Genomic DNA, 17,363 nt, shown 5'->3' on the forward strand with positions numbered 1-17,363 from the left:
ACAAAAGTAAGCCGGCGCCACCTCTCAATTATTTGTATAGGACCATTCACCTCTCCATCAATTCCACATTTTAATTTCAAGTTTTACTTTTTTATAATACCAAATTAGGGTAAATATTTTAATTTCAATAAAATAGTTTGTGTACTAGTAATAAAATTTGAGAAATTCTAAATGCTTAACATTTTTGTTGTCTTATCTTATATTTTAACTAATTTTGACATTTTTTATACTAAAAGTATTAGTACTTAACATTATTTATAAAATTTTACACAATTATTCAAACATGTAAAATATCACAACAATAAAAATAATTATCTTTTAAATTTGTTACTTAAAAAATCATATAAATACACTAATTTAATTAGATAATTATATTAAACTCTTTATTATTAATGCGTCTAAAATAAACTCCTTTGATAAACTTTATTAATTTGTAATAAGTTAATAATAACTACATCTACAAATTCCGTTTTCTTTTTTAAAAATTATTTTGTCTAAACTCTAAAGTAAAATTCTGACCAAAATATATAAAATTATCTGAGAAAATAGATTGTAATTGATGGTCACATGGCCATTTTCTAAAACTATCATATATGTGTGGACATTTTTCCAACACTTCTAGAACATTCCATTTGATTTCATTTTTCTTTCTAATCCCTTCACCTTTAAGTTTTTAAGAATGTGTTGGAGCGCCAAAACAAAAATTGGAGCGAAGATAAAAAAATAAAAAGTAAAAAAATTATAAATTCAAGTGCAGTCGATAAAATTGATAATTGAGAGCTGTTAGATAAAAATTTAATTAAAACAGTTAAATTATTTAACGACTTTCAGTTATTAACTTTACGTGAAGTCGATAAAATTGATAATTGAGAGCCATTAGATAAAAATTTAATTAAAATAGTTAAATTATTTAACGACTTTCAATTATCAACTTTACGTGAAGTCGAGTGTATTTAAGTTTCACTCAATAAAAATAAAATTTTTATCAACAGATCCTAATTCCTACTTGAATAAATTAATATTATTTATTATTTTGGTTGAAAATAAGAATACAAATAAATAAATCGAAAAAAAAAGTTTCCAACTTTCCACTGCGATGCTTCTTCATCTATGAAGATCGGGGGAAAATGTGAAATGGCTCATCATCATGGATGATCCATAATAAAAAACGAATAATGAATAATCATGTTGAATAATTGAATCAGAAAAAAGAAAGAAAGAGAGAAAAATTCAAAAGAAGAAGAAGAAGAAAGCAACGCTGCATCAGCAGCACCATTATTGTTTTTTTCCATTTCCCCAAGTTGAACAGAGAAAAAGGGAAAGATTGAGAAAGCGTTCGTCGTGATGTCTTTCTTCTTCAAAGCCTCTCGGCCGAAAACGCCGCAGGAGGTGGCGAAGGCCATCAAGGAGAGCCTCATGGCCCTTGATACCAAAACCGTTGCTGAAGTTAAAGCCCTTGAGAAGGTTAGCTTCTTCTTCTTGTTCTTCTTCCTTTTGATCCCGAATTCCGAATGCTTTATCTGGGTCTTCGTTTTCTTGGTTAAAGTTTCAGTCTTGAATCGTAGGCGTGTCTTGAATTTCTCAAAATGGGTCCTTTATTTTGTTGCATTAGATAGATTTTAGAGTTTGGGCATGCATTATTTACTGTACTGTGTTATAAAATTATTGTTTTTACCCAGAATGTAATTATTTTTATATGTAACTTGTCGAGATTAACGATTATCCATGACAGAATTATGCTTGATAGAAGATATTCATACTTCTAAGTAATCCGCTTTCTGAAGAGTACTTTGATTTTAATAACTTATAAAGATTGTGTATGTTGGTTGTCGGTATGGAATTCTCTCTGCATCCAAATTGAGTATGGTGTCTGCTAAAATCTCTCACTGAAATGTCTGAAACCTGTTTAGAGTGTAAAAGAACCAATAAGAATTAAGCTTGCAACATCTATGTTCCATGAATGTTAAAGAAACCATAGTAGTAATCTGAAAATTATGAACAGCCAAAGCATTACTTGGGATTTAAACATGCATTTCTCGTGTTAGATTATATGTCGGTGAAGTTGCTGTGTCACTGTTTTCTTAATCTCAGGCATGTTTCTAATTGCTGCAATTTTGTCTTGGCGAGAAGTAAAACAAAGAAAGAATATACTCGTGAGATATTAAACCTTTATTTTACTTGCAGTTACTTTGATAGTGGTTATTGATGCTTTATATGCTTCGTCGTAGGCTTTAGAGGAAGTTGAAAAGAATTTTGCAACGATGAGAACCATGCTTTCTGGAGATGGAGAGTCAGAACCAAATCTGGAACAGGTTTCACAGCTAGTGGAGGAACTCTGCAAGGAGGATGTTCTGACTCTTATAATTCACAAGCTTCCTACACTTGGATGGGAAGTAAGATTCTGATCGATACCAAGCACTACCATGTGCAGTTGGATTAACTGGTTGCTCATTGTTGGTGTGATTTCTAATACAGGCAAGAAAGGATTTAGTTCATTGTTGGACAATATTATTGAAACATAAGGTTGATGACAAGCATTGCTGCGTAGAATACGTTGAACAACACCTTGAATTGCTAGACTTTCTTGTTGTATGGTAAGCTTTTCATCGCATCAACTTACATCTCTCAAACTTTGAGTTGTTGTTTCCTCACTGCCTACCCTCCTCTTTCAATGGAGGATCTATATCTTTCCTAGTTGTGTTCAAGTTGGAAAACTGAAACTGATGCTCTATGAAAATGTAAAAACATGAGATTTGGGGTTCCCCCGCCCCTTCTCTTGAAAAAAGTTGGCGAGGGATTAAATTTGGAAATTTTTAACCTTTAAATTGTAACTTATATCACACTCCTAATTTATACTTTCAATGCCTAGTACTTAATTATACATTTATCTAATATGTGTGATCAATGACCATAAATATGATAAGTTAACAACTGTATATCTGTTTCCATGCAGTTATGATAATAAAGAAATTGCCTTGACATGTGGCACAATGTTGAGGGAGTGCATCAAGTTTCAAACACTTGCAAAGTAAGATATCCCCTCCTATGTTGTCGTTATTTATGCTTTTAGTGGTTTTTTTCCCCCCATATTCATAAAGAGAACTGCTTCACTATTTATCAAAAAATATGGATAAATTTTTTTATATGATAACAATATGGTGCATATGTGTTGACATATATTGCTTGCCATTGTTGCTTCTGGCGCCAACGTCGTATGCCTTTCTGTTTTGTGATTTATTTATTCAAATCTATCCATCATTTATAGTTGACTACTTAGATTGCGGTCTTAAGTAGATTATAACATTAGAAGAAACTTCTCCAGGTCAAAACTTGAGGATGATAAAATTATATTTTTACGGGTTTTAATATTTCATATGTAAAATCAATAAAGATTTTCCCTATCAATTTACACTTTGAGACTGGTTCTTGTGATGCAGCGCATCCAAAAAGCCAAGAAGCAAGAGAGTTACGCTGTTCTAACTCTTTTTTATGGTTTATTTTCCAGGTACATATTGGAATCTGCAACCTTTGTGTTGTTCTTTAAATTTGTAGAGTTGCCTACCTTCGATGTTGCATCTGATGCATTTTCTACCTTTAAGGTCATATCTTAATATTTTTCTCTCTCTCTACCTTTAATTTCCCATCACTTGTCTTGCCGATTGTAGAGTTCTGGATGCCACTTCTTTATATACAGCATCTCTATGAATACTCTTTGCAGGATCTTCTCACTAAGCATGCAAATGTAGTATATCAATTTTTGACAGCTCACTATGATGAGGTTTGCTTCCTGTTAGAGATATTTATTTGATTCAAACATATCAAATCGGCACAAGTTACCTTGAGAACATCTTATGCATGTTGGTTTAATATTTACACCTAGGAGATCAAATCTTATCTCTTAAAATAGCTTAATCATTGGATTAGTTATTCGTAAGGGGATTGTAAAATGCACATATCCTCATCTTGTCAAATATTTTAACTCGGTGATTGGGGTGGTTTCGTCTCCCATATTCACTTCTGTGTTTCTAATAAGACTTCTTCTTCCCAGTTCTTTGATCTATACGAGAAACTCTTAACATCACCTAATTATGTCACGAGGAGGCAGTCTTTAAAGGTTTGTTTATTCAACAATTATACTTATCTTACCTTTGGTTTCTGATATTATTTTGATTTGGTTTTTGATTATCATTTTATGCGGATTTTAGCTTCTTTCGGATTTTCTCTTGGAAGCTCCCAATTCTCAAATAATGAGGCGATACATATTAGAAGTTCGTTACCTGAAAGTCATGATGACTTTGTTGACGGTATAGCTCCTCTTAATCCTGTGGCATAGTGTGATATTCTCTTTTCCCCTATGACTAGTGAAGTGAACATGTTCATGTTATGCTATAACATATTTGTTCACTTGGTATACTAATCTTGTTATATGCAATAAGCACGGCTAAACCTATTTTGCAACAGCATTTATCCTTAATTGTTTTGGTGAATTGCAATATATCCTGGTTCGCTGGCTTGCCTGCTGGTTATAATCTTCATATATGGAGAACCACCTTTTTCTACATTATTTATGACAAGAGCAGGCAATTAGTTTTAGCAAGTTTCAATTAGTTTTTGTATGCGTTATGTTTAATTCATTTGTCACGAAGATTCAACTAAAAGGTATTGGTGGAAATTTTGGTTTCTCATAGAGACCAATAGTTTGATCCATGTCGCTGACCTCACTTCCTTGTTGTGCACTAGCTTTGACATGTCAAGCTTTGATTACTATCATCAATCAAATTCCTAATGCATTGATTAAAAAAGAAAAAATTTAAATGCGGTGATGAACATCTAAAGCTATATTATACATACACTTTAATAAATACATATTCTTTTGATTTACCATTTTTTTTTCTATCTGCTGTTAAATCTGTGTATTTGTTTATTTTATTTTGGTTGAGCAGGATTCAAGTAAAAACATTCAATTATCAGCTTTCCACATATTCAAGGTGACCTTTCCTCTTCTTGTCCTTTAAAGTTTAGATAGTAAGCTCATCCTTATCAGAGCATATTAAAAGAATTCAAAACCACATTATCCTTAGAGAACTTAAAAAATGAGATTGAAATTCTGTTATTGCCAATTAAAAGCCTTAATCTTAATCTCGATTCAAAGGCTTTTTGAGTTTTCTTTTGCCAAATAAACCTCTCAATTTGCTGCATATATGATAAACATTACTTGTTTTACATTTTGTCACATTTTTATCCAGGTTTTCGTTGCTAATCCCAATAAGCCTCAAGACGTAAAACTTATCTTGGCGAAGAACCGGGAGAAGCTGGTAGATCTGCTTCAGAATCTGTCTCCGGGAAAAGGTTTACCAATTATAAATATTTCTATGAATTGCATTCCATATTGCAGAATCATTTTGTAAAAAGTTCTTTCCTCTGGAGTCACTGATCTTAGTTCTTGACTTGTTTTGTGATTTTCAGGTGCAGAAGATGAGCAATTTGAAGAGGAAAAGGAGTTTATCATCAAGGAAATTGAAAAAATATCAGTCTAATTTAATACACCTCAGCAGTGTTTGATTCTGTAACAAGATTCTTTTTTACTTGTACAAAGCTAATTTCATGCAGTGAGCCAGTGACTATTGCCATTTGTGTGTGTGTTTTTTCTTCTTTTCTTCTTTCTTCTGTTTTTTCTGTGTCATGCTCATAACCTCTGTGAAGGTTTATTGAGGTTGTAAACGTTGGCAACAAAGACAAGCATTAAAAAAAAGCTAAAAGTGCATTTTTGTAAATAAAGCTGAATATAAAGTTTTAACGAGAAACCTCTAATCGTTCTATAGGATTTTGCAAAACAAAGCATCATTGAGTCAAATTGAGATTTTAGGTATTTTAATCCTTATAAATGTTTGTCACTTGAGAATTTTCTTGCTACAAGAATACCAAGAAGCTTTTCTAGAGTATTGCATGAAAGAAGCTGCAAAGATGATAGCTTGTCATTTGAGCAATCAATTTAATTAATTAATAAATAATTAATCCTATTACTTTAAAGAAAATGAGGGCTTTATAAATGGATGGTAGCATTCAAAACTGAATTAAATAATTGAATGCGACATGATGTGGATCTATGTTGGCATTCCGTTTCATGTAACCATAATAACCTTATAATAATAATAATAATAATATAGTTTAATTTTAATGTACTAACTCATCTTATAACCAGTTTCTCTGCCTCCAAATCCAATGCCTATATTCCTATAACAATTCACAATTCATAAAATAAAACCCTCTGAAGTTTTCTTTTCTTCTCAAACAACACATTTCCAAAAAAGGTGATAAACGACAGAAGGGATAGCGAACGACATCGTTGCGTGTTGCCGCCATGAACTTCTTCGCGTCCGTCTTCTCCGAGGAACCCGATTCGCCGACACACCGATCCGAACAACCGGATCCAGATCACGATGATAACGAGCCCCCCACTGCGGACGCAGAAAACTCCCCATCCGGCGATGCATGGAGCTTCGGAGGCCTGATCCAAACCCTAGCGTCCAAATCGGAGTCTGTTCTCGAGAACTACCGCCGCGATCTCGAGGATTTCAGCTCCGGACTGAGGATGGAGACTGCGGTGATCCGTGAGGCAGCATCCCGTGCCGTCAAGGATCTCCCATCCTCCCTCGACGCCGGCGCCACCGTGGCGCAGGAGTCGCTCGAGACCGTCGGCCAGGCCATAGACGACATCGGCTTCACCGTGTGGAAATCGACGGCTAAGATCATCTCTCACGGTAGGGACTCTCTCCTCGCCTCTGATTTCGATTCCTCAGATTCCGATAACAACAATCTTGCTAGGAATCGATTGAGTAGTAGCGGCGGTAGTTTTGATTTGAAACGTTATAGTAGGTTTGATGCGCTGGTACGTGCTCTTCAGAGCGACGTGAATACCTATGTGGAGGATCCTGAGGATTTGGAAAATTATGAGGAGTGGAAATTAGGGTTTGTGTTGGGGGATAAGGGTGAGGAGATTGGGAATTTGATGGAGGAGAATGGTGTTGTTGTGGGGATTTATAGAAAGGTTGTGCCTAGTAGGACTGATCATGATAGCTTCTGGAGTAGGTATTTTTATAGGCTGCATAAACTGAATCAGGCCGAGGAGGCGAGGGTGAAGCTCGTGAAGCGCGCAATTTCTGGAGAGGAAGAGGAGGATTTGAGCTGGGACTTCGACGACGATGACGACAATGATGATGGATATGAGCTGAAAGGTAGCTCTGCCAGGAATGCGCAGCAGCAGCCAGAGGTGGAGGGGGGAAATTCTGCTGAGGCTGCCACGGGTTACAATGCTGTTGAGAGTATTAGTCCTGGGGAGAAGGATTTGAAGATAGAAAGTGAAGGGAAGGGTGTTACTTCTGATTCTAGAACTGATGGTGATGATAAGCCGGCGGAGGTGGAGTATGAAAGGAATGTGGCATCTCCATCTAGTGTTTCTGCAACTGTAAGTGATGGTGGCTATGGTGAGTTAGATATGAAATATGAAGAGAAAGAGGCATCCGAAGTGAAGACAGATAATGAAAATGGAGGATCTTGCAAAGATAGTGATTTTTCTGTGGTTTCAAGCCAGCCTTCCACACATGGGGAAGAAGACATTGGGTGGGACGAAATTGAAGATATTGTTAGCAATGATGAAAATAAAGGGGATGCTGGTGGGTCCACAAGTAGGGGTGATTTGCGGAAGAGGTTGACTGCAGCAGACCAAGAGGAGGATCTCAGTTGGGATATTGAAGATGATGAGGAGGATGTTAAATCATAAACAAAATGTGAGTTTCAGAATCATTATCATTTATAAACAGGGATTGCTTATTAATTGTATAATTCTTTCTTTGTAACTTAGCAATGTAAATAAACTCTATTTTTTATGTCTTACCCTTACACACAAGCTTAAGTGGCAAGGTGTACACCATTTGCAATGAAGTTTAATTTGTAAGTTCATGTGGAATCTTCATTCATCCAACCTGAGGAAAGGTTTTTGCATCATTTTAGGTTACTTACATAGAAAGTATGTCTTTAAGCAGCAACTTGTAATAGTTTGCATTTACGTTCATTGCAATTTTCTTTCCTTAAACTTTGTATCTGAAAATAGATAGACAAGGCTGACCAATCAGCACCCCTCTACCTCCTTTAACTTTGATGAGTAAGCGTCAAGATGATTGATGTTGGTTTGTGAACTGGTCCACTTTGAGCATGGAATAAGCACCCAAGCAAAAAAGTCGATCTTGTTCTTAATTTTTGTTCTATTCAAATGCGTATTCCGGATAATGTATTTGGGCTATCTTATCTCATTATATTTTTGAGAAAGCATTTGAAAATAATTGTTCTGCTAACATGTCATTTAAGTTAAATACTCAGGTCTTTGCATTGATCTTCGGTGCCAAGGATGTGTGTGTTGGGGGTGCAAATCCGAGCCAGTGCTTGTGCTTGGACATAATCCAGGTCTACAAGGACATGGTAAAATACAATACTTTTGTGTGCCAATTAATTGAAATTCACAAAGCTAGGAGCAGAATATGCAATTCACATCATTGGAATCAAAGTTAATAACAACTATTCCCATTTCTGTGAAGAAATGTGCTGCAATCATTCACACTTGCATTGTTGCTACTAGGGTGCCTCCTAAGGCCTATGCTATGTTGCGAAAATCATATCGAGAAACCGTGTCGTCATGCTACTGCGTGGCGAAACACGTTACAATGTTAGTTGTGACAAGAAGCTTATAATTCCAAATTCGAAATGGAGTTAAGTTAGATATAGAACCCAGTGACATAGCCCTATCATACCAAATAACAACGAGGGTAAAGCACTGTTTTAGTCTTCAACATTTAAGGTGAATCTTATTTTGGTTCTTAACATTTTAATCGTCTTATTTTTTATTTCAAAATGTTTAAAATGACATCAATGTAATTTCACTATCCAATTTCTCACTAACAAGTAATGAAATTAATGTATTATTAATAATATTTTTGTTAAAACTATATTTGCTCAACTCTCTTCTCCCATTTTCACCCTCTCAACAAATTCAAACCCCCATTTTCTTACTCCTTTTTTTTTCTTTCTTATTATTAACAATACATCAGTTTCGTTAAGTGTTAGTGAAGAATTTGACGGTGGGATAATATTGATGCCATTTTACATGTTTTGAGATAAAAATAAGATAATTAAAATGTTAGGAATCAAAATAAGGTTCACCTCAAACGTTGGGGACCAAAACAATACCTTATCCTACCAACAAAACTTGGATTTGGTTTGGTTTCCTATGGTATCTCCCACCTCGGCAGGATAAGAACTAATCCACCATGGATTTGAACTCTATTTAAGGGTCTATTGCTGGTCAATGAGTTGCTGCATACACAAGGCGAGATTCAAACTTTCGATACTTATTTAAAGGTACGAGTGAGCTGACCAATCGACCAACTCAAGTTGGTTACAAAACTTGGATTTGGTTACCGTGGTTACAAAACTTGGATTTGGTTATCGTGGTTGTACGCAGTATATAGTTGATGCAGAGTAATAAAAATAATTTTGGATAAAAAAAAAAACAAAATTCAAGCATACCCAATCACTCTCTCTAAGTTACACCATGACTCGTAGTAAATCAAAATCCCTTAAATAGTGTGCCTTGTTGAAGAACTCGTCCATTATTCTATGCTTAACAAGGTAACAGATTAAACAAGATTGGAGAGAGGGGCCAAAGGCTAACAACTGTGCTTAAACCTTGGAAGGCCAACTTTGTAGCCAAGGGCCTTGACATCTTGTTGTACTTGTTCTCTAAACTCATTGTAAGTAAAGGGCTTGTAATTTGGGCTCTCAATCACAGCACCTTCACTAGGGAACACAAAATAGCATATTGAGATCCTCTCTCTCTCCTTGTTCACCCTCACTCTGTGTTGCACACTCTTGTATTTGTCATTGCTCATTGCCTAAAGCCACAAACATGAGAGCTAGAAATTAACACTTCTTTTGAGACTAATTAATGTGAATAAAGTGTTTTACATGTCAATGTATATATGAGTTGAAATAGAAACTAAAGAATAAATGTGGACCTGCATCATGTCTCCAAGGTTGACAATCAATGTATTGGAGATTGGTTTGACAGTAAGCCATTGATCATCTTTGAGGACCTGAAGGCCACTGACTTGGTCATCTTGGTTCAATATGGACAACACTGAGCTATCTGTGTGAACCTCCATTCCCCAACCAATGCTTGTGTCCGAACAAGCAGGATATCGATACATTCGCACCATTCCTGTCTCTCGAGATACATATGAACAACACTCTGTTTGCTTCATCATCATATTGTTATTGTTTAGGTCAAGGTTCTTCATCATCACTTTGAATATTGTTGTTGCAATTCTTGATAGATGGGTTTCATACTCCATTAGAAGCAATCTTGCAAACCAGACATATATGTAGAACCTTAATTGATCATATTTATGTTTGAAAACTAATTAAATTAAGTCAAATGCTATGAATGTATATATGTTGTCATTATCCTTTCCAATGCAATAATTAACTATTTCCGTACATATGGCTAATATACTGTCTACGAAATATAGACATTTACTGAGTTGTCATATCCGCATGTCGAAAGTCGGATACATTTCGAACACGACACTTATTGATACTTATCCAACATAAGTATTGTGTTTGACATTGTCTAAAAAAAATCTTTTTAAGATAAGTTTAGACACACTTAAATACCAGCACATATTAACTTTGTCTAATTTTATTCTTAACATGTATTCTTGAAATAAATTTAGAAATAGTTTATATTATTTATTAGAGTAAAATATCGTTTTTGTCTCCAACGTTTGGGGTAAGTGTCAAAGTTGGCTCTAACGTTTAAATCGTCCTATTTAAGTCTCTACTGTTTCAAAATTGACTCAATATTACCCTACCGTTAGGGATCTGTTAATAGAATTGACAGTGGGACAAAATTGAGACGATTTTAAAACATTAGGGACTTAATTAGGACGAAAACGTTGGGGACAAAAACGATACATAAAAATAAAATTTAATTTTATCCTTCACTAATATCAATATTTTACGGTACATAGTTATTCAATTATTTTTTAACCACATTTAAGTTAATTATACTTAATTACATTACTTTGATTCTAAATAAATTTATTTTTTTAATTTTATTTTTAAAAATTTTTACTCATCATGAAATATTTGTAGAATGACTAGAATCACATTACTTTATTGTATATGTATCATTTTTTTCCCACAAATTATGTACTAGACATTTTACAAACATTTTATGATGAGTAAAAATTTTTAAGAGTAAAATTATAAAAAAATTAATTTATTTAGTATAAAAGTAATGTAATAAAGTGTAATTTACTTAGATGTGATTAAAAAATAATTGAATAATTATGTACCGTAAAAAATTGATATTATTGAAGGATAAAATTAAAATTTATTTCTATGTATCGTTTTTGTCCTTAATGTTTTCGCGCTATTTAAGTCCCTAATGTTTCAAAATCGTCTCAATTTTGTCTCACCATCAATTCTGTTAACAGAACGGCAGGACAACATTAAGTCAATTTTGAAACGTTAGGAACTTAAATAAGACGATTTAAATGTTAGGGATAATTTTGAGACTTATCCCAAATGTTGGGGCCAAAAACGACAATTTACTCTATTTATTAAAATAAAAAATATTTTAAATACTTTATATAATTAAAATAAGATATTAAAAATAATTAAAAAATTAATTTATATTTTAATATTAATAAAATACTAAAATATCATTACGATTTATCTAAAAAATACTTTATAATTTATATATACATATTTTTTTGGTTTATAAAATTTTGAAAATTCATGTATTGACATATTTCGTATTGTGTCATATCACGTATTCTTATAAGTATTCGTACATCATAGATATGCATAGTATAGGAATGAAAGGAAAATAACTTATTTGAATTTAGAATATCGTATTTGATTTTCACCTCATTTTTCGAAATCCTAATTTTTCTTGATGGCAGAAAGTTCTATAAAATTCGTTGTATTTTTTTTTATAATATAAAGTTCTTTTTATGATCCACCTACACAGATTCTTTTTGCATTGGTTAGTTATTATTCTTCGCTTTATTGCAATTGTGTTGCATCATTAGTAGAACAATGGATAAACTAAATTGATAGAAATAGAATTGAACTTTATTCTATTTCATGTATCCAGAAGGCACAAGGTATAAGAATACCGCGTGCCAAGATAAGCAAAACTTATCCTATCATAAAGTTTCTTACTTTCTTTACCAAAAAATAAGCACGTTGTTTGTGTGGAATATAAATTGCTATTGATGATATCAATAATTTCATTGCTTCCAAATGCCAATATATATATATTTAAGAGTTTAGCTCATATATATTAAAGTTATTAATTAAAAAAATTATTATAAAAATTATACAAAATTTGATTTTTAATATAATTATTGTGTCTTTATTAAAATAAAATATTTAAATTTTTTACTAATAATAATGATCTTAACTTATGTGTTAAAAATATATGTTTGCTAAACTCCTTAAAGAGATGAGACTAATGGTAGCTTTAATAATGTTTATCATTTTGTTCTTGCATTTAATGTATGATTTTTTTTTTGGACAATTTAAGTGAATAAAACGAATGAAATTTAAAATTATACCGATATCTTAAATCAAAATTAATTACACATCTTATTTTAAATACATATATATAAATTGAATAAGGATAACTCAATTTTAGTCATTTATATATAAATTGAATTAGCCTATTTCAATTTATTAATAGTACAAGTATATATAAAATAAATCGAATCAACCTGATTTAATTAACTATTTGTATAAATTATTGACAATAAAAAATACCAACCATATATATAATATATATGATTTAAAAATAATTAAAAAATTATATCAATTAAATTATTGTTTAATTTATAAAATTAAGTATAAAATAAACGTTTTGATAAGTTATACATTATTTCTAATTCTAAAAAATTTAAGTTTGAGTTTATATGCCAACTTAAATGGCTATACTTTATAATAAGCTTTTTAATATCAAAATTTTGGTAATGATTTTTTAAATACTAATAAATTAACGTTAAGTTTTAATGAATTTTAGAAATTATTTATTATTCGATTTTAAATTTATAAGTTTATAAAAATATAAATTTTTTGTAATTTAATCTAAAATATAAAAATTTAATTTATATCCTTATTCATTTTAATTTTTTAATATTTTAAATTGATATTTATATTTTAAAATTAACAAAAAATAAAAAAAATACTAATAATATGTAGTAATAATAAATTGAATCAATTTGATGTAATTTATTATATATATTTTATATAAGTAATAAATAAAATCAGATTGATTTAATTTACATATAAATAATTAAATCGAATTGTTCTAATTCAATTTATAAAAATATATTTAAGATATGATATATGATGAATTCTAATTCAAAACATTGTATAATTTTAAACTTCATTTATTTTATTAATGTGAATTAACGGTGTTCTCCCGAATTAATTAGGGAACTGGATTGTCATGTGTAGATTAGTCACTAATCCCCATGGGATTGCATGACTAATCGGTTGCTCTATTAATCACCATTCAATCATGCATTGCCATTGATTAATTATTTTTTCGAATACAAATTTATTTTTAAGGTTTAGCTAATATATGTCTTTTAAAGATATATGATAAATTTGTTATTAATAAAAAATTTTAAATATTTTTTATTTAATAAATACAAAATAAATATATTAAGAAATAAATTTTTATTCGTTCACATATTAATAATAAACAAAAAATAAATCAACTTAATATTTAAAAAACTAATAATGTTAAAAAATAATAATATAATTGAAATGATTTTATTTTATTTAATATTTATTATATCTAATATTATTTAGTTATTTTAATAATATTTAAAAATATAATATAAAATAAAATAATTTTAAATTTATTTATAAACACGGAATGCTAAGATAAAAATATAAAAATAAAAAATTTTATTTAATAAAAAAAATATAAAAAAAAATATTATGTTTAAAAATATTAAATTAGTATATTTTGTATTTATTTTAATAAAAATAATATAAAAATACTAACAAAATATAATTTATTTTTTATTATTTTTATTTATTTTTTATAATTATATTTTTTAAATATTTTAAATAAAAAAATAAATTAATTTTTATATCTTTATTTTTTATATTTTATTTTTAATGATCTGTCTTGTTCTCGTAACTAAAAGTAGTTTTCTAGACAAAAAGATCAGAAAGCACAGCATAACTCACCGATAATCAGCCATGAGCCCATGACTCATTTGTCATTTCCAAACACACACGGTCCAAGAAAAAATAGACAACAAGATTGGACAAAATAAATTAAAATAATAATAAACAAAGGGACACGCACATGCACTGATACACATGCACAGAGTAATATGCATTGATCTAGTGAGATTAATAGTAAAATATAAAAAAATTATTAAAAAAATTGATAAAATTATAATTTAATAATTAAAATATTATTAAAAAATATAAAAATAATTTAACTATTAAATTTTTTAAAAATATCTTAATAAAAATATAATTTAATTACTAAAAATAATTTATTAAAAAAGTATTTTGTTAAATAAAATTTAATCACAAAAAATAAATTTTATTAAAAATATTTTTATAAAAAAATATTTTTTTTAAATAGATAAAATTGACCATAAATTTAAAAATAGATTAAGAAAAAGTTTTTTTAAAAATATATATTATAAATAAAAAAATAAAAATATTATTTTAATATTTCTCACGAGAAAAAAAAAAGAAATTTCTTTAAATTAAATCTAAGTTGTCTCTGTATAATTAAACTATGTGCGTACCTGATGGAATCAAGTTTAGGAAGTTGAGGTTGGAACTTAGAGAGTTGACCCAAAGGCACATCAAGACCTTCAACCCAATTGAAATTTTTGGGGCCTCTACATAGGGCAGTACCCGTTGGTGTAAGGGCAGGGGTACCCCAAAAGTATGTGATAGGACTTTCACTGCATGTCGCATGCTTTGTTTCATAGGACATCGAAAATACCTCTTTGGCTTCCTCTTGGAGTTGCTTCAGCAAAGTCAACGGAATTCCATGGTTGACCAAACGGAACAACCCCCAATCCTTGCAAGCATCCTCAAACCTCTCCTTTTCTTCTTCTAAAAGTTCAAGATCTATGACTGGCACAGGATCCGAATAATCCTGTGCCACGTCATCAATATTCGAGTCGTGGTGGTGGTGATGGTAATGGTGGCAGTAATTGCGAAGAATTGGTGGGTAAGACTCCAAGTTGTTCATAGTTTGTTATTTGGAGATGGTATTCATCATTTCTTCATTTTCATAAGGTTGAGAAATGAGAGTAGATAATGAAGGCACGTTTTGATTCCGATAGAGGAGGAGCAGGTTCGTGGTCCTTAGACCATTATATATATATATAAAAGTGCAAAACAATATGAATTATAAAATTATTTATTTTTATTTTTTGATTTATCCAAACAGTATATCTCAATCTAACAGGTTAAAAACTAATTCGTTGCAAATCTGAACTCCATTTAAGAGTCTGTCGCTGACCAATGGATTGATGCATACACAAGACGAGATTCGAATTCCCAACACTTATTTAAACGGACGAGTGAACTGATCACTCGACCAACCCAAATTGATTAATTATAAAATTATTAATGATACTGTGGCATTGGTACTAGCAAGGTAGCGTGGTGGGGGACCAAACTATTTTTGTTTGATAAGTTCAATGTATGTTTCTATCCAAAGAAGTAAAGCAGAGTATGGGTAAATTTCCTTTCCCTCACCATTTGGTAGTAATATTCAGCACACAATTCTTTTTTGGGAAAAAGACATATAGCTCCTGACTTTTCAAATTTTTGACAAATACATCCGTGACAAAATTTAAATACAAAAAAGTTCCTGACTTTAACAAACAGAGGACAATTTAGTCCTTCCGTCTATTTGCCTCTCATACACCTAACAGAACTGGCTGACGTGGCTGAAACGGTGTACAGGTGTCCGTTACGGTGCCACGTTGGAAGGGAAAAAAAGTTCGAAGGACAAATAAGTCCTTGACGTCATTTTACAAATAAAGTTCGAAGGACAAATAGGTCCTTGAGAATTTTTTTCATTATACTTCTATTATGCTTCTATTATGAAAATTTTGTTTATAAAATTAGGCTAATTTTTTTTTGTATGAAAAAAATATTGGTGTTTTTGTTGAAAATGGGAGAATGTGGTGTAATTATAGATGGGTGGATTTTTTTTGTGGGAAGTCAACACGTGGGGGGCGTGGTGAACACGTGGGGGGCGTGTTGAACATGTGGCAGCATCTTAACCAACACGTGGGGGCGTGTTGAATAATTTCCACAATACTGTAATACATTTCAAATGTCAATATTCAACCAAAACACCAATTTTCTTTCCATATTAAAAATAATTTCTGATAAAATTATGCTTGTATTTTGAAATCTAGTTAACTTGTTTTATTCTACAATTTAAATTATTTGTATTAAAATTGTAGAAATTGAGCTTGTTATGTTTCTACTCTTTTTCTTAAATTGCATTAGTTTAGTTTTAGTGTATTTGTGTATTATATTAGAATTTGTTAAATTGCATTAGTTCAGTTTTCATCATACCAGTGGCATTAGTTAGCATCAGTTCATTTATGCATCAAGTTAGTATTAGTTCATTTGTGCATCATTCATGTATTAAGTTAGCATTAGTGTATTTGTGTATTATATTAGAACTAGTATTTTTATGCATAATAACATTACGAGAATATTTTTTTTAAAATTATAGTTCACTTTGTTCTAACAGTATAAATTATGCATGACACAAAAGATTTATAAAATCAAACTACTTTTACAAAAAAGTCGTAAGTTGACAAAAGTTTCTGACTAAGAAGACCAAGATATCTACAGATAAAAATTAAATAATAATATTTTTAGTTATTATTTTTATATGAAAAAGTCTAATTTTTTATTAGTAATTAATTTTAACATTCGTTATCTAAAATTTAAAATAATTTAATGTGTATAATTTTACATTTAAAATATTTTAATTGTAAAAAAATATCGAATGACATATTTTGATTTGTCAAATTACTAATATAAAATATAATTATATATAGAGCAAAAATAGTAGAGAGAAATATAAAAATGGAGAGAGGTAGATGAGAGAATTTAGGAATGGAGTTTATTAATTTTGAAAAAAAATTCTCAAGGACCTATTTGTCCTTCGAACTTTATTTGTAAAATGACGTCAAGGACTTATTTGTCCTTCGAACTTTTTTCCCCTTCCA

At 30.7% G+C, this 17,363-nt stretch overlaps 3 protein-coding genes across 4 annotated transcripts; 2 read left to right on the forward strand and 1 right to left on the reverse strand.

Moving 5' to 3' along the window:
• The first annotated feature begins 1,039 nt into the window (after positions 1-1,039).
• LOC112795818 (uncharacterized) lies at positions 1,040-5,804 on the forward strand. Of its 2 annotated transcripts, XM_025837992.3 has the most exons (11): positions 1,041-1,464; positions 2,229-2,393; positions 2,476-2,594; positions 2,954-3,028; positions 3,506-3,599; positions 3,719-3,778; positions 4,049-4,114; positions 4,206-4,304; positions 4,944-4,988; positions 5,247-5,349; positions 5,467-5,804. In XM_025837992.3, exons 1-11 carry the CDS (start codon positions 1,345-1,347, stop codon positions 5,535-5,537), a joined length of 1,017 nt encoding a protein of 338 aa, XP_025693777.1. In that variant the 5' UTR covers positions 1,041-1,344; the 3' UTR covers positions 5,538-5,804. The 2 variants fall into 2 exon arrangements, with proteins under 2 accessions (XP_025693779.1, XP_025693777.1); XM_025837994.3 differs by lacking the exon at positions 3,719-3,778 and having other exon boundaries at positions 1,040-1,464.
• A 226-nt stretch (positions 5,805-6,030) lies between these two features.
• LOC112795819 (uncharacterized) lies at positions 6,031-8,607 on the forward strand. The gene is made up of 2 exons (XM_025837995.3): positions 6,031-7,787; positions 8,377-8,607. Exon 1 carries the CDS (start codon positions 6,362-6,364, stop codon positions 7,778-7,780), a length of 1,419 nt encoding a protein of 472 aa, XP_025693780.1. The 5' UTR covers positions 6,031-6,361; the 3' UTR covers positions 7,781-7,787; positions 8,377-8,607.
• Positions 8,608-9,532: 925 nt separating this feature from the next.
• On the reverse strand, positions 9,533-15,519 carry LOC112795820 (gibberellin 2-beta-dioxygenase 8). Its single transcript, XM_025837996.3, has 3 exons — positions 14,898-15,519; positions 10,068-10,413; positions 9,533-9,944 (listed from the first exon to the last, which is right to left on the reverse strand). Exons 1-3 carry the CDS (start codon positions 15,350-15,352, stop codon positions 9,720-9,722), a joined length of 1,026 nt encoding a protein of 341 aa, XP_025693781.1. The 5' UTR covers positions 15,353-15,519; the 3' UTR covers positions 9,533-9,719.
• Between the last annotated feature and the right edge of the window lie 1,844 nt (positions 15,520-17,363).

Source organism: Arachis hypogaea, chromosome 4 (genome assembly GCF_003086295.3).
Source record: "Arachis hypogaea cultivar Tifrunner chromosome 4, arahy.Tifrunner.gnm2.J5K5, whole genome shotgun sequence".
Lineage (NCBI taxonomy): Eukaryota > Viridiplantae > Streptophyta > Magnoliopsida > Fabales > Fabaceae > Arachis > Arachis hypogaea.

Excerpts from the sequence above, each read along its gene's own strand:
- LOC112795819 (XM_025837995.3), top strand. The coding sequence starts at position 6,362 with ATGAACTTCTTCGCGTCCGTCTTCTCCGAGGAACCCGATTCGCCGACA.
- LOC112795820 (XM_025837996.3), bottom strand. The coding sequence starts at position 15,352 with ATGAACAACTTGGAGTCTTACCCACCAATTCTTCGCAATTACTGCCAC. Across the intron at positions 10,414-14,897 it reads CCTAAACTTGATTCCATCAG|ATTGCTTCTAATGGAGTATG; the intron begins GTACGCACATAG and ends CTGGTTTGCAAG. Across the intron at positions 9,945-10,067 it reads ACCTTGGAGACATGATGCAG|GCAATGAGCAATGACAAATA; the intron begins GTCCACATTTAT and ends TTGTGGCTTTAG.
- LOC112795818 (XM_025837992.3), top strand. The coding sequence starts at position 1,345 with ATGTCTTTCTTCTTCAAAGCCTCTCGGCCGAAAACGCCGCAGGAGGTG. Across the intron at positions 3,600-3,718 it reads ATGCATTTTCTACCTTTAAG|GATCTTCTCACTAAGCATGC; the intron begins GTCATATCTTAA and ends TACTCTTTGCAG. Across the intron at positions 4,305-4,943 it reads TCATGATGACTTTGTTGACG|GATTCAAGTAAAAACATTCA; the intron begins GTATAGCTCCTC and ends TTGGTTGAGCAG.